This window comes from Gigantopelta aegis, chromosome 8 (assembly GCF_016097555.1).
Source record: "Gigantopelta aegis isolate Gae_Host chromosome 8, Gae_host_genome, whole genome shotgun sequence".
NCBI classification, from domain to species: Eukaryota; Metazoa; Mollusca; class Gastropoda; order Neomphalida; family Peltospiridae; genus Gigantopelta; species Gigantopelta aegis.
The window spans coordinates 61,984,944-62,007,151 of record NC_054706.1 but is presented as its reverse complement, the minus strand read 5'-3'; the positions used below and the strand labels follow the sequence as shown (position 1 = coordinate 62,007,151).

Sequence of the window (22,208 nt, the reverse complement as noted above, 5' to 3'; positions counted from 1 at the left end):
TTGTAAGAAATTGTCTTTCTGTTGATATACATCCCCTTATAAATAACCAGAGTTCACACTGGAACAATTTTTGTTATAGCCATTTTCAGATATACAGTATGGAGCATTTCCTTAAAAAAAAAAAAAAAGTTAATTTAAAGAAATATTTTATTAGCCAAACACTAAATGTTGTAGCTACTTTGCATAAAAAATCAGCAATTGTTTAATATGGCAATGGGCAGGTTGATCGAGCCCTGAATAACTAATCTATTGTTTAGATGTTACTGAATATACATAGATCTATAATGTGATTTGGTTATATTGGACAGATAGTTGAAGATGCGCCATACGTGACCACGGTGGAGACGCTAGATGCACACGACATTGACTTCTGCGTTCATGGAGGTAATGTATGTCATGAAACAAAAATCCATTTTGTTAATTTTGTTAACATCAATCAGGCAACATCTGTTACAATGTATAATTTTCATGTCTAGATAATAATAATTTATTATTATTATATTTCATTTTTAGCATGGGATTCTGATTGGTAATACAATAGTCACTTAGCTTATTATTAAAATCCATAAAAAACCCCGATATATTCTCATAAAATCTAATGATATTAAGTTTCAGAATTAATGGATTCTAGTAGAATTAGGTTGGGTTTTTTTAAACGAGACTGTCTGTAACATACATTTGTACATGTACATAGGACATGCTTGAAAAAGACTAGAAATCAGAATAATAGGAATCCCAAACAAACTTCACAGAATTCAGTTCCCTCTGGATTCCGACAATTCCAGATCTCAATGTTTTGGATTCAGAATCATGGCACATGTATTTGATGATTCAGAGTGTTACTGGTAGTGTAAGGTGCAACTAACATAACTTATTCAATATATACATGTAGTAACATATTTTATTGATTGTATCATTTCCCAGATGACATCACAGTTTCTGCTGATGGGGTAGACTGCTACAAGCTGGTAAAAGATGCTGGCAGATACAAGTATGTGTCTTTTGTGCAACATTTAATAAAAAACAGAAAGAAGTTTTTTTATTAAAAGCTGTTTAAAATGGCTTAATTAACTTTCCCACTGAAATGCACTTTGATGCCCATACATGTAACTCTTTAACTGGTGGAAAGTAGGTAAGGAAGGACATGTTTGATTTAACGGCGCATTCATCACAGTTTATGTATGGTTATGTGGCGTCAGACATATGGTTAAAGACCACACAGATATTGAGAAAGGAAACCCGCTGTCGCCACTTCATAGGCTTTTCTTTTTTATTAACAGCAAGGGATCTTTTATATGCACCATCCCACAGACAGGATAACACATACCACGGCCTTTGATATACATGTACCTGTGAGAAGTGTGTGTCATCTGACAAAATTAAACATTTGTCTTTTAACTTCCCAAATATAAAATGATGCTGACCATTAATTTTGTCCTATGTCCATTGAAATATGTTATATATTCCTGCCATTATGTATTTTTAATCTATCATCTTTGCATTCTGTATACCGAGATCTATAAATAAGATCTCCAGATTTTTTTTTCTACAGAATTTCAAATTCTGGTCAAAAGCTCCTAGCAATGTTTTCTAGATTTATTTGTCCATGTACAAATGTTTGAATGCAAAATTATTATGATGAATTCTTCTGTTTTTTAGGGAATGCAAGAGAACACAAGGTGTATCAACAACAGATCTTGTTGGAAGGTGATCATTTTTCTCATAAATATATTTATAATCAGCATATGTTTTAACCACAGATTCTGTTAGTGTTAATGGAAGTGATTGTTCTGACTGGACAGTGTCCTGTTCATCTGTAGGGAAAATACATGTTACATATAGAATACCAAACAAGCTTGCCTGTCATACCATTTTTCACGAGTTTCATAAAAATGGTATGACAGGCAAGGGAATATAGTATTTTTATTTATTACAAACCAATTGCAAACAAGCCGCACTGCAGAAGTAAGCAGCAGATGTCGAGACCTACTACACGTTATTGTTCTACAACTTGGGTCAGCGAGTGATCTACGTCACGCTCACGTCACATCAGTATTACACTAGTTAGATATTGAGTGATTGTTATGACATGAGCAATATCTTACACTGGTGTGTAATAAAGATATCTATTCGCTTAATGGAAATAAAGTAAGTTACTTGCAGTTGTAGGCTATCTGTTTGTATATGAATAGTTTGAAGTCTTAAAAAGGGATTTCCCCAGCAATATGGATTATTTTCCTTGAAACAGTCAGAAAGACTACAAATGAATAAGTTAAAGTTTGTTTTGTTTAACGACACAACTAGAGCACATTGATTATTAGTAATAGACCAATGAATGTCAAACATTTGGTAATTTTGACAAATAGTCTTAGAGAGGAAACCCGCTACATTTTTCCATTAGTAGCAAGGGATCTTTTATATGCACCATCCCACAGACAGGATGGCGCATACCACGGCGATTGATATATCATTCGTGGTGCACTGGCTGGAATGAGAAATAGCCCGATTGGCCCACCGACGGATTGATCCCAGACCAGACTGTGCATCAGGCCACTGGGCTATATCCCACCCCTGATAAATGACTAAGACTCGGACACACTGTTTTTGGTATCAACGCCATTGACTGGATACATTATTATTAAAAACTCTTGAATCTATTAAAACTGTAGTAACTGTTGTGTTTTTATTTTACATTACAAAGCAAAAGACAGCAGCTTTAAATGTATTAAGATTCTCCTGTGGTTCTGTCTTGCTTTAATCAAGTCAAATGATGAGATATACATGTTGGTATTCAAGGCTGAGTCTGGAACAGAAAAAAGTTTGGTTTCAGATATGTAGAGTATTTCCTTTAAAATTATTAAAACATGGTTGAATTTAAAAAATATTTTATTAGCCAATGTCTACCTGTTGTAGCCACTTTGTATAGAAATGAGTAATTGGCTAATTTGGCAATGGTCGGGGTGAGCCATGAGTATTACTTTACTGATGGTGGCAGCAGGGGAGTCAATGTTTGCATTTAGCCCTGGTGTTTAAATGTTTTGCAGGCCTTCAGAAAGAAATAGTTTATTTAACAACACACTCAACACATTTCATTTACGGTTATACGGCGTCGGACATATGGTCACGGACTACACAGATATTGAGGGAGGAAACCCACTGTCGCCACTTCATGTGCTACTCTTTTCGATTGGCAGCAAGGGATCTTTTATATGCACTATCCCATAGACAGGATAGCACATACCACAGCCTTTGACGTACCAGTCATGGTGCACTGGCTGGAGCGAGAAATAGTGCAATGGGCACACCAACGGGGATCGATCCCACACTGACCGTGCATCAAGCGAGAACTTTACCACTGGGCTATGTCTTGCCCCTGCAGGCCTTCATATTTCACAGAAACAATTGTTTCCAGTACGATCATTTCTGGTAGCGTGTCGGTAAAATCGCAGAACCGAAATTTTGTTTCTCATGATTATTATATCGAGTATGACTATTCACCAGAACCTAAAAACAGTTTCCGATAGGTTGCCATGATCAAAAGGCACGGAACAGAAAAGGTGTTTCCCATAAAATTTTAAATCCTATGGCCTGTTTTGTGTTGAGGTCAATTTTAGACCAATGAAACTTGGCTTATGTATACTCTTCAAAAAAAGAAACGCAAAAGGGTACAAATGGGTTATAACTCCGATTTTATGTTTCCTACCGGTTCATGCTTTGTGAATATAAGGTCATTGCATGTCCCAAACACATTCCCACGGTTACATTCGATAAAACGCAGCTACTGTACAATAAAGTTCCAAAATGTGAATATTCGCAAAAACGCAGCCACCTGCAAACCATGTCACCACTGCACGTGCGTTGTCTGCATGTGCAACATGAACACCGACAGTATAAAAGTGCAGGGTGTTCGCTTGCCTGGCCTCTGTATCTGGCCGACAGTTGACAATCCAGGACATGCCACGTCTCAGTGAACCGCAGAGAAACAATGCCATCGGCTGACTAGACGCAGGCGAATCCAGAACGGCCGTTGCCAGGGCATTCCATGTGTCCCCAAGCACCATCTCCAGACTGGGGGACCGTTACCAGCAACATGGATCAACACGTGACCTCCCTAGATCTGGTCGACCACGGGTCACTACCCCCGGGCAGGACCGCTACATCTGGGTACTCCACCTTCGGGAACGATTGACTACTGCCACCTCCACAGCCGCAGCAATACCAGGTTTGCGCAGGATATCCGACCAGACCGTACGGAACCGCCTACGTGAGGTAGGAATTCGTGCCAGACGTCCAGTTCGAGGTGTCATCTTAACACCACAACACCGTCAACTCCGACTGCAGTGGTGCCAGATTCATCGACAATGGCCTCAACTGCGATGGAGACAGGTGTGGTTCAGTGACGAGTCCCGATTTCTGCTCCGATGTCATGATGGAAGATGTCGCGTGTATAGGCGGCGTGGTGAACGTTATGCGGCAAACTGCGTGCAGGAAGTGGACAGATTCGGCGGGGGTAGTGTCATGGTGTGGGCAGCCATCTCACACACTGGCAGAACTGACCTGGTCCACGTGCAGGGCAACCTGAATGCACAGGGCTACATTGACCAGATCCTCCGGCCACACATCGTTCCAGTTATGGCCAACGCCAATGCAGTGTTCCAACATGACAACGCCAGGCCTCACACAGCACGTCTCATAACGGCTTTCCTACAGAACAACAACATTAATGTCCTTCCTTGGCCATCGATATCACCGGATTTGAACCCAATTGAGCATCTATGGGACGAGTTGGACCGACGCCTCCGACAGCGACAACCACAGCCCCAGACCCTGCCCGAGCTGGCAGCAGCCTTGCAGGCCGAGTGGGCCACCATCCCCCGGGACGTCATCCGTACTCTGGTTGCTTCAATGGGCAGGCGGTGCCAGGCAGTTGTCAACACACGCGGAGGCCACACCCGGTATTGACTCCAGATGACCTTGACCTTGGTGGTGTGTCCTATCACTTACTCACAATGGACTAGAGTGAATTGTGAACAATCCTGCAACATTTGGTAATCATCGGACTCACCATTCAATAATTAAATCAATTCTCCAAATGTTACGACAATGTGGTTTTGCGTTTCTTCTTTTGAAGAGTATATATACCTGTGTATGTTCATCTCAATGCATGTTAAAACCTTTTTTGTTTAAATAATTTTTTTTTTTTTATTAAAATACTTTTTATACAATTTACAGTCAAAATACAAGACTGACTGTACTATAATTAATTTTACATTACAAATTTAATTTATAAAATTAATTGAATAATTTCCTAAATATGTTTTTTAAATTTGAACATGTACTGAGATAAGCACATTTTGATGCAGCTATGAGTAATACCATATAAGTTTATGGTGGGCAAGATATTTAAATCCACTGATTTTATTTTTGTTTTCAGAATGCTGCTTGTTACAAAAACCCATCACCAACGAGACGAAGAACAGGCTCCAGACACGGAACACGTTGGTGCTATCAGTCAGGTAGGCTGTTGGTCACTTCACGCTTTATCGCCATATTTACATGCTTTTACCTTGTCATATTTTAATCTTATTTTAGAAATCAGATTTGTGATAAAAGGAGGAGATCATTTTAATTATTTATGCATCATATTCAATATAACAAAATTGTCTGCTGTTCATAAATGTTGTGTTCATGAAAACTGCATTTTTGGTTTGTGCTAAAAGGCATGTTAACTTGTAGCATGGTGTAGAATTTTGTTTTAAAACCCTATAACTACATGTATTTTAAATGCTGGGGATATCGTGTTTTGTAAATGAATGAATGCATGTTTGTTTATTAAATGGAATGTTTCATTGCTAATGTGCATGGGGTTTTTTTCTTTTTGCTTGTAATTCACCCCCTTTATTGAGAAGCACCATGTTAAATAGTTAACTTAACTTGTTATGCTAACCAAGACTTTCACAATGTCATGTTGTATATCATCAGTTAGGTTTGAATAGGCATACATTATTTATCAGTTATTTGTTATAAAATGGCCAAGAGAGTCTCGGTATACCATTTAAAAAGTAGTTCTGTATGAAAATGGTGAATGTTTAGCTATTTCAGTTTAAATAGTCCACATAACAGACATCATTTTAACTTACACATTAATCAAAAGTCATAAATTAAACTGCACCTTGTAAATAACAGAGTACAGTTTGTTTTTAAAATCATCTGTGAAACAACTAATATTTGAAGATATTATTTGAACTTGCCTGTTTTTGTCTTTTTTTTTTTTTAAAAACAGGGAAATGGTATAACAAAGAAAGCACAGGTGTGATGTTTTAGATTTTATTTCCATGCCAGATTTTAACAGCTTCTTCATTCATTTCTGTACATTTTAAACCACATTTTTAACCACACATTTTCAACCCATTTAGTTCTTAGGGCATACACAAATGTATATATGCACTGTATAATATTGGCGAATAATTTTCCCATCCATATTTGTGTGTATATGTACATGAATATATCAGGGGTGGGAATTCTCCTTGGATCAGCTGTTTTCCCCTCATGACACATTGCGTTTCCCTGCATTTTAATCGTCCTTTCCTCCAAAATGTGTCAGATGGCACAGATTTTAACCTAGGATTTCACGAATTTTCGGGACCCCACTAGATTTTCTCTTTTTTTACAGTTCACCAATTCCCACCCTTGATATATACATGTTGATTTCAGGCTCTTAGGAAGGATATTTGAAGTGGGGAGCAATTTTATTTAAGGTGGTGAGAGATAAAATTATCTGTATTTTGTTTTTTTAAATGTTTTGGTTCTTTGAATAATAAAATAGCAAGACTTTAGATAAAAGTTTCAGCTTTAAAAAAACCTACTAAATCTTATAGTCATGAAGTAGGTGGGGTTGTGCATCGGCAGTAAAGAAAATCATCTCACAGTGAACTGACGGGAAAGGTCACAAACAATGGGTGCAATATCAGTGTTAGATCACAGTATGAGGTCAATGTGATATCAAATATATTTACACAGGGAAAATTAATTCACCAAAATGCAGGTTATCCATAAGATATCTGCCAGGGGTGGGAATTCTCCTCGGATCAGCTGTTTTCCTATCATGGAACATTGCGTTTCCTTGCATTTTAATCGTCCTTACCTCCAAAATGTGTTAGATGGCACAGATTTTAACCTAGGATTTCAAGAATTTCCGGGACCCATCTAGATTTCCTCTTTTTTACAGTTCACCAATTCCCACCCCTGATCTGTATAAAAAAATTCTGAACGTATTTGGTGCTGATTTGGAATTTGTCCTCTTGTGTGGCCCATGGTGACTCTTAGTGTGTGTTAAATATCAAATAGGTGGTGGTTTATAATGTGTTGGAGGTGTCGTTCATTTTGATTCTTTCATTGTTAAACAAATATACCGTAGTATCTTGTTGGCTTGATTGCATGAAACGATATATTTTCTTTATCTGTTATATTAGATACAAAATTATAAACAAATCAATGTGCATGTACTTATTTAATCATAAAGCAACAGCACTTTACATTGAGACGGGTTTGGTCGTATATGCGACCATTTATCATTTGGCGACTAAAACATTTTATATCATCTATATAAAAATAGAAGTAGGTGTCAACTGGCTCCTAGATGGAAACGTTACCGCAGAGGGCTGAAGCAATGATTTCAAAATACAAAGAGTCATGAGGCTCAAAACAATTGCTGAATACTTAGTAGTGTTCAAGCCAATGAGATTGTACATTATTAACTTACAGATCTATTTTTGTTTCTTCTCTTTTGTAAATGGCTACGTTTCACTTCACTTTTTTTTACCTTGTTGTGTTTGTTTGATTTTTAACTTTCCAGCACAGAACATTACTCTTACTACCTGTGTTATAACAAACACATATTTACCTCACGTGTGTCTTCACATTGTACTCTTCATATTTGCAGTTTGCTTCATCATACTGTTACAGAGCTAGTTCTTATTCTTAGGATCTTAACTTGTCTTTATATATTAGTATATTTTACACTGTTTAGAGGCCACCGTTACAGGAATAAACACTAATATTTTCTCATTATTTCGCACTTCCACTAGTTCTTCAGTTGCAAGAAAGCAGAATGTGGCGTTTTGATAATCAACTTTTGTGAGGTACATATACTGTGAGCCATGAGGTTGATCCCAGTGAGTTACTTCCCTTCCCAGGGGTTGGAGGTAGTTGAAAGATAAAATGCTCACCTGATGTACTGTCGATCCCTGTCAGTGGGCCATTTGGGCTATATCACATTCCAGCCAGTGCATCATGACTTGTATATTAACGGTTGTGGTATGTGCTACCCTGTCTGTGGGATGGTACATATAAAGTATCTCTTGTTACTGTTACTAATGGAAGAATGTAGCCGGGTTTTTTCTCTGAGACTATAGTGAAAGGAACACTAGGGCTAGCTCTCTGAGACTATAGTGAAAGGAACACTAGGGCTAGCTCTCTGAGACTATAGCGAAAGGAACACTAGGGCTAGCTCTCTGAGACTATAGCGAAAGGAACACTAGGGCTAGCTCTCTGAGACTATAGCGAAAGGAACACTAGGGCTAGCTCTCTGAGACTATAGCGAAAGGAACACTAGGGCTAGCTCTCTGAGACTATAGCGAAAGGAACACTAGGGCTAGCTCTCTGAGACTATAGCGAAAGGAACACTAGGGCTAGCTCTCTGAGACTATAGCGAAAGGAACACTAGGGCTAGCTCTCTGAGACTATAGCGAAAGGAACACTAGGGCTAGCTCTCTGAGACTATAGTGAAAGGAACACTAGGGCTAGCTCTAAGTGAGCAAAAACATTTGCCAAATTGTCTATTAAACTTCAAAAATTGTAGAAATCAATAGAGTTTTTTTTTTTTAGAGTCAATTATTTCACCAAATTAAAATCAAATTCGCCTACTGCTTTCAAAATTCACAATTGGCAAATTTGGCGAGTGCCAGAGTTAGCCCGGAATGTTGTTACCATATTTTTAGGTGGACAATAAAAAATGGTTACAAGGTGCATTTGGATGTACCAGCACGATCACAGGCCCTAGATGTGAAGAACTGTAGTGGTGTGTTTAAAACAAGGACATTTTAACTTTTCTAACTGTAGTTGACTGTTGTCGTTTCTTACACATCACTTTCATTACTTTGTACTTTTCTGGGCGGGACATAGCCCAGTGGTAAAGCGTTCGCTTTATGTGCTGTCGGTATAGGATCGATCCCCGTCTGTGTCCCCATTGGGCTATTTCTCATTCCAGCCAGTGCTCCATAACTGGTGTAACAAAGGCTGTGGTATGTACTATCCTGTCTGTGGGATGGTGCATATAAAAGATCCCTTGCTGCTAATCGAAAAGAGTTGCCCATGAAGTGGCGACAGTAGGTTTCTTCTCTCAATATCTGTGTGGTCCTTAACCATATGTCTAATGCCATATAACTGTAAATAAAATGGGTTGAGTGCGTTGTTAAATAAAACATTTCTTTCCTTCCTTGTACTTTGAAAAACACATGCACTTCCATGCAAAAACATAGGCACCAGCACTCTTACACTTGAGTATTCATTAAAGGCCTTAAATGTAACTGGTAGATGAAAATATATTCTCCTTGACTCTTTGTTTACAATCATTATTTTGTAGTCACTGATGAGCATCAAATCAATTGCATTTTATTCATCTGACAATATGAGCATTTGAAGTTATTAGCGAGAAATCATAACTATCATTTATGCTTGTATATTTTGTTATTTTGTGTTACTACACAAGGCCATAATAAATTAATCCTAAATTTTCATACCCACCCTCCACAAGAAAAAAACGTTTGCACCTGGGGGTTTTCTTCTTTTTAAAATAGTTTTTTGTTTGTTCTTTAAGCATATGATATATATTATGTTTGATGTGATATTTTCAGTGTCCTGAAAATATAAACTAAAAAATAAAATTTCATTTTGAAAAAACAATTGAATGAATATCTAGACTATTTATTTTATTACGGCCTAATTGTTGTTTTGAAGACAATAATAACCAAATTAGTTTTAAAAACCCCCAATTTCCTGGAGCATTTTATCTTTTATGTGTATTTGAGTCGATGCTTAAGAAACCTTTATCGTCATTTCTATAATAGTCATACCATTTGTATGTACATGTACATGAACTACATACATGTAGTTCATGTTCAGACTACATTGTAAGGATAGATCAGGGGTTGCATACATAGACAAAACTATATATATGTGGTTTTCTGATTTCTGTATTCCACGAGTGTATTTCCTGCAGGAAACCCCGATGCCTGTGGCACCAGGGTTTCTGGCAGGAAATACACTCGTGGAATACAGAAATTAGAAAACCACATATATGTAGTTTGGTATTTATTACATACCCTAAATTGGAAATGTTTTTCAAAATAATAATTTAGAAATTGTAACACTGCTAGCTAGTGACTAGCTAGTAATTTACACAACTAGGTCAGCTGTGTTACTACGCGGACCGAAGAACCACCAATTATTACACATAGGAATATAGTTCTATTTAACAATAAACAGAAATAAGAAAGAACGAGTGAAAAGTTACCTATAATTTTAATGATATTGTTTGAAATGCCTTTTAAAGACAATGTAATAGCTAAAATTCACGAACAATATAATATTTAATTTGCTCGTAATACGTCAGAAAACCTTCAGCGTGCCAGTTTTATCAACGAAGAAAAATGTAAAGAATTGTTCACTAAGTGTCAGAGTCGTCATCGGTGTGTTTTCTTTTATTGATGTTCATGGAATAATTCGTTGTTGAAAAGTTTAAGTTTATATTAAATGTGCCTCCATAAATCATCGCTCCACTGAATAATCCGGTTGACAGTTCATTCAAGTTTTTTACGTGAGGAGACGGCATTGTTGCTAAAGTCGACGACAGTCACTTTTTGCACCCTTGTGTTGGCTTCGTACACAATAAATATAGCATATCTTACCGTAATTTCACTAGAAATCCATATTTCGTAAAAGGTACAATTTTTTAATCACAAGATTTTGTTCAAAGACATCCAGGTGCATTAGTAATGTTAAGAAAAGAAAAATTCAATAGCAATTTTACATTGGAAGTTTTTCAAAAAGGAAACGTCATGTACCCAGTTTATGGTTATTGTAAAGAGATGCAAAGTGACGTCATTGGAATACTGACGTCATTTAAATTCAAACTTAGCTGTATTATTACAGTGCTGCACCACATTAAAATAAAAACTAGTCTACTAACCTGTCAAATTCCTATAACAAGCAGACAACGCTGTTTACAGGTCGGTACTTTTTTATTTTTCATAATTCTGGACAAAATATTAATTTGAAGTTTTGAAAGATGAAAGAAATAAAACGTACCTTTTGTCAAATATATCATATCACAAAATTATGGTTGGAGATGTTTTATTTATTGAAAAAGAATAAGAATTGTGTACGATGTAACGAAGCCAAAACAAGGGTCCAAAAAGTGACTCGTCGACCTTAACTATCGTGGATTAAAAGCTTGTTGATTAGTAGTGTTCCCATCTCAAGTTTTGGTATCGCGCTCATTAAATTGTAAATATTTGTCACCGTTTTCGTCTGTTTTCAGTTCAAATTTTCCACAAAATAACATTTTAAACAATCCAAGCACAAACTTTGTTTACATATCGCGAAGGGCATTCCCGGTAACGTGCTATAAATAGTAGCGTTGAATACGGTATAGTTCCAGCAGTTGAGTTGAATATGGAAAGTAGTATTCAAGTCTTGTATTCAGAGCTATATTTATATAGTAAGATTTAATGGGTATGTAATAAAGTTCAAGTTCACACTACATTGAAAGCTTATATCGGTGTTCAGTTTTATACCCGGTAAGCATACGCCTTGTCAGAAGTATTGATGGACCATCAGCTTTAAAACTACCAACCCTAGTTATCAGGTAATGTAGATTAAATCCTGTTAATGGTGCAACATGTTTTTAAGAGTTAACTTTTACATTACCTCAGTACTTACAGGTATAGCATTTTGCTTAAATTATACATTTTGGCAAGTGCAGTGCAATGTAAATGTAATGTGTGCTTCTGGTTAGCTACAAATTAATGTTACGTGAAACAGATAAGTTTACATTTCCCAAAAACTAACGTCAGTGGTTTTAAGATTATCTCTTTCTCGGAGTGAATTCACATCTCAGCGCGGAGTTTTCTGTACTACACATTCTGCTAAAACAAAACAAAAAAACACACCAAAAGACCAACAATGATAACAATAATTTATCCACATTTGTTTTGTTATACAGTGAAATCCCTCAAAACAGGACACCAGGACAAGGTAAAAAACATCTGGTTTTAATGAGTAAACCGGCTTAGAGAGGTTCGGTTCTGTTCTGATATTTATAAAGGGACTGAAAAATGTCTGATTTTGAAGGAATTATAGATTACAGAGGGTCCGGTTTTGAGGGGTTTCACTGTATTAAAAAAAACCCCACCCATTAAACCCTAACAAAGTATTAAAGAAAACTGACATGGTCTGTTCATGTTATAATGTCTGTGTTAAATATAATCTTGATTCGAAATATTTCATAAGCACAAAGACGTGGACATTTATTCTCATTATTGAAGTACATGTAAGCTGGATCAAGATACATTTTCATATGAGCAACCACTGTGAATGCCCCTTATTGAAATACATATATACTAGTAATGTTGTTTTTTAAGACAGGTGGTCATTAATACAGGTTACTGTTAGCAGTTTTGTTGTATATATTTATATTTTATATTTAAATTGCACTTTAGTTTGCAAAATTATATTTGTTTTGTTTTTTTACCATAGAATTTATTTTTGTCTAACAAGGCATAACACTTGAATATCATGCTATTTAGTTTCTCACCTTTCATGTTATGATTATTATTGTGATTTTGTTTCAGTAGCTCGAAACAGTCTTTACATCTCTAAAAATAAATGTGTATATATTTTTAATTACATGTAGCTTCTTATTATTTAGTACTATAACAAAAATTAAAAGTAACTTCAAAAGACTGGGTAATTAAAATACTGTGTAGGTCAACATACTTGTAATCATCAAAGAAACATGTAGAAGCAAATTTCTATTTTTGTATATCATTTTGTAATGAAACTATTTTTTCATAAATCAGACTACAAAGTACATGTATATTAAGCTGTGTAAAGTAGTAATGATATGGGGAATGGTGAGTGGTGCCAAATGTGTTGGCCATCATAAGATGACAATAAGGCAGTTAACAATAGTAGACAAGTTTGGCCTTCTGTTTACTGACAGCAACATTTACATGTAAAATCCATCTCTTTCTTTATAGACTAAACCTGCACTGTTGATGGATACCATCTGTTATTAATTAATATTGGTAAATGTGTCATGAAATTGTCATCTCCTACATGATGTAATGTGTAAGAAATTTAATCACATTATTTTAGCATTTTCCATAGTTTGACACCCAATAGCTAATGTTTTAGTTTTTTTGTGCTGGGGTGTCGTTAAACATCTATTCTATTCTATTCTGTGTAAGAAATTTTGTCTTTAACTTGTAAGAGGCTACATTTTACCACAATATCAGAGTATGACAAATATTTTGAAAAGTCACTAGCCACAGGGCTAGTGGGTTTGTGAAAACCACTAGCCCACCAAGATAAAGCACTAGCCCAAATTCCTGATCAGTTATAACTGGATTTTTATATAATTTTTGTAACATTACACATTTACGAGTATAACAGTAAAATAAAACACACACTTAAATCATGGTTTTTTGTAAAGTGTGATCCATCATCATTATTCTGTTTTTGCCTTTTCCCTGCACCCGGGGGGAAATAATTGAGCAAACTCATGGTTGATATCTAAACACACTATCAAAATAATTAAATTTAAATGAGGGTACGACATTGTGACACACGGTAATAGATGGTTCAGTGTATTCGATATTGGGTTATACATTTAGGGCCCTACTATTTATGTCGCCAGGAACGGTGATGTCAATTGCTCAAATACAGGGCATTATCCCCGTGTCAGACCGATATCAAAAGAATATAACGGCGACATCTAATCCGTTGTTAATTGATGAACAAAAAAGGTATCATCTTGTACGGCAGCTGTGACGCATTATCCAGACCTCTACACGTAATAGGCCAAGCAGAGTCATTGCATGTGCGGTTACCATTAAAGTAAATTGTTCTCCTGATTGCCGATAAACACATGTCAGCGAAGTGTTAAATTAGAAAACAATAGGTAAATAAAACAAACACTGAAATTCAAAGCATGACTGGGGTTTACTTGATTGAAATTAACCTGTCATCGCGATTGGTGAACTCCAACCAATCAAAACATGCATGTCATTAGACTTATTTCCTGTGCCAGAAACTTGAAAGCGAAAAGTAAACAATGCATGCTGTAACTGTGGCGATGTAGAAATAGCATGTTACTGCAGTTTGCAGACCTAGTTCAAGTAGATTATTATTATATACTGATTGCGTTGTCGATATTATTCGATGACAAACGTCACAATCAAATTTATTAAACGAAATTTCACCCGAGAGAAAAAGAAAAGAAAAGAAAAGAAAAAAACCATGATCGAGCGATAAGGAGAGGGGTAGTGGTTTTGCGTTTCTCACTAGCCCAAACTTAAAAACCACTAGCCACAGGTGTCGGGCTAGCGGATTTGTCGAACTCTGAATATACATGTTCTTTCTTTTTAAATTTTGTTTCCGTGTCAAATTGCAGGGCTCCACGACTCACAGTCCATACACGGGTGTCAGTCAGTTCTTGCCGACATCACAGAAGATAATACAGTTTGCAAGCGGCAAAGAACCCAAACCAGAAGACAAGATTGTTTATGTGGCCGGGGCTTTTGATCTGTTTCGTATCTTTTTACAAATTTATCACACTGCCATCCTTTCCTTTCTCTCCTTTGAATTCCATCCTGTCTTTCAACTTCTTTTGCGGTCCATCTCTACATCCAGTCCTTGTCTCTCCAACCACAACATGTGTTTATCTCTTGTGGCACACCTGTAATTTATCAACTTTTGCCGTGAGCTTAGTCTGACCATTTAAGATAGGATTCATTGGATGTTGGTACAGTGGAACCTGTCTAAACTGGATCGCACCGGGGACATATTATTTATTCAATTTAAACAGAATCTGGTGTTTAGAGGGTCGCATTTTTTGACAGGTTTCAATGTACCATTATGGTATGTGAAATACAGTGAAACCCCTCTAAACCGGACACCCTTGGGACCAAGACAAATGTCCAGTTGTAAGAGGGATCGGGTTTAGAAAGGTTAAGTTCTGTCCAGGTTTTTTAAAAAGGGACTCTGTGAAACGTCTGGTTTTGAGGGAATTCCGGTTTACAGAGGGTCCGGTCTTGAGAGGTTTCACTGTATATTGCATTAGAAGATAGGAAGGCAAGATCTCTGATCTTATACCAAGTTTATATATATTGTAATTCATCCTTAACAATTGCCAGATGTTGGTCACCTAGATTTCCTTGAGAAGGCCGCTACACATGGGGATTATGTCATAGTTGGTCTGCACACAGATAATGTGAGTTAAACATCAACTGTTGCTATAGTATGTTTTGTTCCGATACTTTGTAGAATTTTAATTGCTTGGTCTTTAGTGGGATTTTTGCTTTTTGTCTTGCTTTTTCGATGGCGTCAACTTTTGTGCTAACGTTTAATGTTAAATTTTCACATTTTGATCAGTTTCTCACAACCTATAAATCCTAGGTTAATGAAACTTGGTTTATGATTACACCTATGGATGTTCGTCACAGTGCGCCAAAAAATTTGTTTTTGAAAGAATCTTTTTTCTGTGGAATCGGTTGATAAATTCTACAGTCTTAATGAATTAACTGGAATTAGTAGTTCCAGAATACATGTAGGTGGCATGTCATTATATTCAGTTTGTAACATTTAGTTTGTATCTTTGTTTAATTTATTTTTTTAAATGAATAATATTTAACTTAACATTTTGCCCTTTACATTTATATATGAAATACTTACATGTCAGGGGTTTCCCTAGAGCGATAAGCCGACACGGCCCGTGCTCCCTTAGCCAGCCAAGTAAGCGCCTTCATGTCTGGAAAGCGCCTTAACTGCAGGACCGTGTCGGCTTAATTTGTAACATGTATACAAAACAATGGAGCTGTGATCCGTAACGTCATTTTCTATCTTCTGATGTGAACAAACGGTTACATAATCTATTCGACACCTCAAACATAATAATACCAAATATTCAATTAGCATAATAGCGATCTGGCGACCGGTAACGAGAAACGGTGTTATCCAGAATACAGCGTATGCCTTATGATGTTTGCTAATTTTAATAATCATGGTTATTAATTTTAACGCATGCATTCGACATGTATGACAGCAATGTGACGGCGATTCAATGTCTGGAAGATATGTAACTTGCTATTTTAATTTTGTAAAGTCTTTGAACCAAAGTAATAAAAACAAACCGACAATGCATGTCAATTTGAGGGCCGAACGACATGTCGGCTATCCCAAGGGCTGAGTTCAGCCAGACCGAGCGGAAACAAAACGTTCGCTACACTGTTTTGTGCGCTTCACGTTAAACCAAATGGACACGACGGACACCAATCAAGTAGTTCGCGAACGTTAGGAAAAAACTGAGGAAAGCTCTCGGCGTAATATACGTCACGCTTCAGAGTCAGCTGACACCCACGTGTCAAGAGATATCGTTGCGGACATGAACAATACGATTACACAGGAGTAAATCTTGATGTAAATGTGTAGAAAAACAATAGTTGTTTGCATCAATGAATACCTAACTGCAGTTTCTTTATTTCCTTTGTCTTTGTTAATTTTGTACCTATGGTCGAGAGCACGCACTGAGATCGCGATCGCGGGAAATGTGCATGCAGTATTTATACAAATTGCAGTTAAACGTACACTGAATTAGTTTACAATAATCATATTTGTTAGATAATGCTAGATATATATTTGTTAAACTGTGAGATGACATTTAATAAGTTAGCTGGATTTTTTTTTTAAAGTAAAATTTTATTTTATTAACGTTTTGGGGGTTTTTTTGTAGTTTTTTTTATAAATGGAATATACTGTGAAGTCAGCATTCTTAGCTTAGGTATTTTACAAGCAGAAATCACAACAAGCATTTAACACAACGCTGAAATCAACAACAACATGACACAAATTATGAAGTTGTTGGGGGTGGGGAATTGATGGGGTTTTTTTAGAAAAAAGCCCCCCCCCCCCTCCTCCTCCCACACAAAAACAACCCCAACATGATTTGATGGATTGAAGACAAACACTTAACTGTTTTCAACTCACTACCCCACTTCTTTTGGCTTGATTTTTGTGTTATAATGATGCTAAATATGTAAGCGCCTTAAAAAAATCCTGGGGAAAGGCCTGCATGTAGCTAGAAGTAGCAAGAAATCAAAGATATTATCTGTTTTAGTGCTTTCTTTAAATCCAAATATGACTAGTTTGAGAAACAGAACGTTTTAAGTAACATACATAAGTTTTAGCTTGAAGGGGAAAATATTTGTCTTTAGTATTCTGTGTAATATCCTATATTGGAATATATCTTAATTTTTCTTCTTGTGTGGTGAGAAATGGTTTCAAATAGATAATGAGCCAGATAAGATCAGCAGTAAAACAATTTTGCCATTTTGCCTTAGCGATATTTGGTACGTCTGAATATGTTAATGTGTAATAGTATAATTTTGATCCTTTTTTAATGGAACAAAGTTTTCTTTGGACAGGTGAATCGTCTAAAGGAATGTTTGTGTCTATCTTACTAATTTGAGTTTTTTTAAGGTATACCTTGAGTGGATTAATGACTCCCTAATATTCTAAAAAAGACACATGTAAGTCATAAATATAATTAAATTCATTTAATGTAAAGAATTCTCCACGATCATTAACTAGGTCGCATATTTGAGAGATGCCTTTTTCTAGCCATTTTTGTTTCAGAAACGTTTTCCTATTGATTTTTGTATGACAATTATAGAAGATTGGTTCTGATAAAAATCTTTAAAGTCTGTTACCTTAATAACTGTAGAGAAATCACAAAAGCCCCAATACAGTCCTTCCAAAACAAGTTGTTAATGTTTTTATAACATCTTTCAGAGAAATCATTACCAAATACAGGAATATTACGTTGGAGAAAACATGCCAATAAAAGAGGTTTCCATTTTGAATCATTACTTTCCAGTTTTCGTAACCAAGTAATTTTCAAATCTTTTAACATATATTTAAATATATCTATCATACCTAGGCCACCCTCTTTAACAGATTTACACATGGTGATTTTTTTAATTCCATCCGTCTTTTGGTTCCATACAAACTTAAATAATATTTTATTGAATTTACACAGAAAATATTCAGAGGGATTAGGTAGTGTTAAAAGTAAGTAGCTGAGTTTAGATATTAATAAGGATTTTATTATAGCTATTCTACCAAGTGGTGTGATAATTCTTTGTATCCAATTGTTTAATTTCAAACAGTTTAGAATTATAGTTAAGTTTAGTCATTTCAGCTAGATCAGTACTAAAGGTAATGCCAAGTGCTTTAAAAGTGGAAGGATTCATTTTAAATGAAGGCTTTGTAAATATCTGACTGCACTGTTCTTAAATGAACCAATCCATATGACTTCAGATTTATCATAATTAATTTTTAGTCCAGATAATTTCACAAATATATTCAAAATATTTATTGTCTCTTCGAAGGACTCTCTATTATCATCAAGTATAAAATCTGTATCATCAGCATACTGTGAAATAAGATATTCTTTATTTTGTACTGAAATTCCTTTAATTTTCTTATTTTTTGCGTACAAGTCCTGTCAGAATTTCTACACAAAGAAGGAATATATATGGCGATAATGGGTCCCCTTGTCTGCATGCCCTGTGTGTGTCAAACGATGAAGATATATTGCCATTAACTATAACACCTGATTTTATATTTTTGTAAAAACTGAAGTCCAACATGTAATATGATTCCCAAACCCCAAAAATGTGAGAGTCTTACACATGTATGTATAAATGACCATGAAATAGAGTCAAACACTTTTTCAAAATCTACTCTTAGTAATATACCAGGAATATATTGGGATTCAGTGTAGTGTAAAATGTCATATAAAATCCTTATGTTGTAACTAACTTATTGTTTTGACATAAATCCAGTTTGATCTTCATTGATTAAGATATCGAGAACCCTTTTCATTCATTCAGATATGCATGTAAATGCTAATTTATATAAAACATTTAAGAGTGAAATAGGTCACCAGTTAGTTAGAAAACGTTTTGGTTTATCCCCTTTAGGTATACAAGTTATTAGTCCTAGTTTCTGTGTTATCGATAATTCATCATTTATAAAACCATTATTAACAGACCTCAATACAAAGTGACCTATATCTGGCCAAAATGTTTTTAAAAATTCAGCAAAGAAACCGTCGACTCCTGGACTTTTATTATTCTTCATACGTCTTAGAGCGTTTGATAGTTCATCATACGTTAACATACCTTCTAAATCATCAGCTTGGTCTTTAGTAAGTTTATTTAGGTTTTTTTCAGTAAGTAAGTCATTTATTTACAAGTGGCGTCTTCTTTAGAGGCATATAAATTTGGGTAAAAACATTAGTTTCATTAATAATTTAATTTTTATCTGTAACTATAGAACCATCTTGTTTCTCAATCTGAATACTTGATTTACTAATAAAATTCCTATTTTCTAAATTACAAAAATAATTATTTTTTCACACTCATTAATCCATTTAGCTCTTGATCTGATATATATAGGTCGTCCATTTTCTTTTGTCTCAACTTTTCTAGCTCTATTTTCTTTGAATAAATAGTTTCAAACTCCAGGTGATTGCTATTTTATAATTCCTCTATTTCACTAATTAATTGTTTTTCATATTTATTATTTTCTTTTTTCAAATAGATGAGTAAGAAATTATTTTCCCTCTAATTTCCATTAATAAAACTTCTAAAAATAGTTAGTCACTAATTTGAAACTCAATTTCATATAGTGGGATATCATCGATTGCATCTAAATTATAGACTAATATAACATACTGTTTCTTAATATCTGAAATAACATTTTTGATTGTTGTTATATAATTTTTATTTTCTAAAAGTGAATTGTTGAATTTCCAATAAGTATTGTGCCTTTCATGTTCAGTAAAATAAAAGTTAAGACTTACAATAGAATGATCAGTTCTGTACCCACAATGTATATCTGGTTTTACTACAGATGAATACATTGAATCTGATATTAAGAAAAAATATAGACAAGCTTGTTTAATCGGTGTGTTTCTCCTCCATGTAAACTTGTGTAATTCAGGATTATGATCTCTCCAGATACATGTATCAACAAAATCAAGCTCCCCAATGGTCTCTAATACTTTATAACGTGCTTTTGGGTTATTAATATTTATATAATTGTACGTATCGATGTCAAGGTTTAAAACAAAGATTCCAGTCCCCACCAAATATACAATGTTTATTATTAAACAGTTTTACTTTTTCTAAAATCTGAATTTTGACCATATAAATTTACTAAAGTCGGTCGCATATTGCAAATAGTTATATCCATTACTAATACATTTTCTCCATCATGTCGAAATATTGTGTGTATTTTGTAGTCAAAAGTGTTATTTATCAATATTGCAACACTGCGGGATTGGCTACTATAAGAATTAAAAATACATTCAAATCCCCATTCAGCGCGAATAATACAGTTGGCTGTTATGATATTTGGATCGGTCTGCGAGTTTTATTGTCTTTGTTTTTTGTCTTTGAAGAGGATGGGGGAGGGAAGGTGTGCACTTAAGTACAAGATCAGGTTAAGTATTTAAGGAAAGAAAACTATGATGAGATTTATTTATTTGGTTAAAAAAAATATTACAGAACCATTTTCTGATCAGTGTAAACACTGCATTGTTGATGGCATTTCCTCAACTTCACACAAGACCATGATCTTGAATCTGTTTGAATTTAAAGTGACATTTCCTTTTTACTTTCAGACTGTAAACAGATACAAGGGAGCTAACTTTCCCATCATGAATCTTCATGAACGAGTGCTCAGTGTCCTGGCTTGCAAGGTGTCTGTGAAGCAATTTTATTCCTAATTTTGCTCATGCTAAAATCTTTCGATTTATTTATTTTGTGTTATTATTATTTCCCAGTTCCTGGGGTTTTTATCATGCCGTTTTTTCTTCTTTTTGTTGTCCTCTTTTAAAAACTTATCCCAATCCTCATCATGGTTCTCATCTCTGGATTGATATTCCAGTCATAGGTGTACAGGCTCCCAGTTTTGTAGGGGGGTTGGCAGGCTGATTTTTTCCTGAATTAAAATGAAAATGCCTGAATCTGAATAACAATGTTTTTCATATTAGCAATACTGCCCAACAGCTACATGTATATAGGGTTGCAAACAAATTTCTACATGAATTACAACTAATATTTTGGGTAGAATGATGAAAATATATGGTGATTCCAATATCTTTATTATTAGATCATGGAGCTCAGTTGTTACAATTAACTACATGTACATTGTATGATCTAATTAACCAACCTGAGCAACAGTTTTTTGTCTCACTACAATGTGTTTTAATTTAACAATTGAATTTTTATACTGAATACATTTGTTTTTATTTTTTCATTTACTTGTATTCATTTTGACACTCAATAGCAGTGTTTCTACCAGAAAGAAATTTTTGGGTATGGCACTATGGAATTGAATGCAACCAGAGTTAACAGACAGTATGGGAGGCCTCCCCCCAGAAAGAAAATGGGTTAAGTTTAGAGTTAGGGTTAAGAAAATCATACATTAATGATTATAGTAATTAATTTAAAACTTTTTTTTTAATTAAAAGAAAATGTAACTTGATTTTAGTGCATACTTAAAATTCTTAAATAAACTAAATTAATAATTAAGTGGGTTTTTTAAAGAATAGTTATTTTTTAATTAAATTTTCAATCCAAGACTTTTTGTTATTCAATCCTGTTATTTTAGTTTAACATATCTTAACATGATGAGCATTCTGAAATATATTGTTAATTGTCTGGTCTTAAATTTGTATCCATCTTGTTTTATAACTACCAGCCTTGGTGGCGTCGTGGTTAGGCCATCAGTCAACAGGCTGGTAGGTACTGGGTTTGGATCCCAGTCGAGGCATGGGATTTTTAATCCAGATACCGACT

At 35.1% G+C, this 22,208-nt stretch overlaps 1 protein-coding gene across 2 annotated transcripts in view; it reads left to right on the top strand.

Moving 5' to 3' along the window:
- The window catches only part of LOC121378297 (ethanolamine-phosphate cytidylyltransferase-like), a 55,329-nt gene that overhangs the window by 24,195 nt on the left and 8,926 nt on the right, over positions 1-22,208 (top strand). Inside the window, exons 5-12 of one of the 2 annotated variants that reach the window (XM_041506402.1) lie at positions 309-384; positions 925-991; positions 1,660-1,707; positions 5,435-5,516; positions 6,284-6,310; positions 14,735-14,873; positions 15,477-15,553; positions 21,029-21,106. In XM_041506402.1, the coding sequence (XP_041362336.1) occupies positions 309-384; positions 925-991; positions 1,660-1,707; positions 5,435-5,516; positions 6,284-6,310; positions 14,735-14,873; positions 15,477-15,553; positions 21,029-21,106 (594 nt within the window). The remainder of the gene's footprint in view (positions 1-308; positions 385-924; positions 992-1,659; positions 1,708-5,434; positions 5,517-6,283; positions 6,311-14,734; positions 14,874-15,476; positions 15,554-21,028; positions 21,107-22,208) is intronic. The other variant, XM_041506403.1, reaches the window with a different exon arrangement.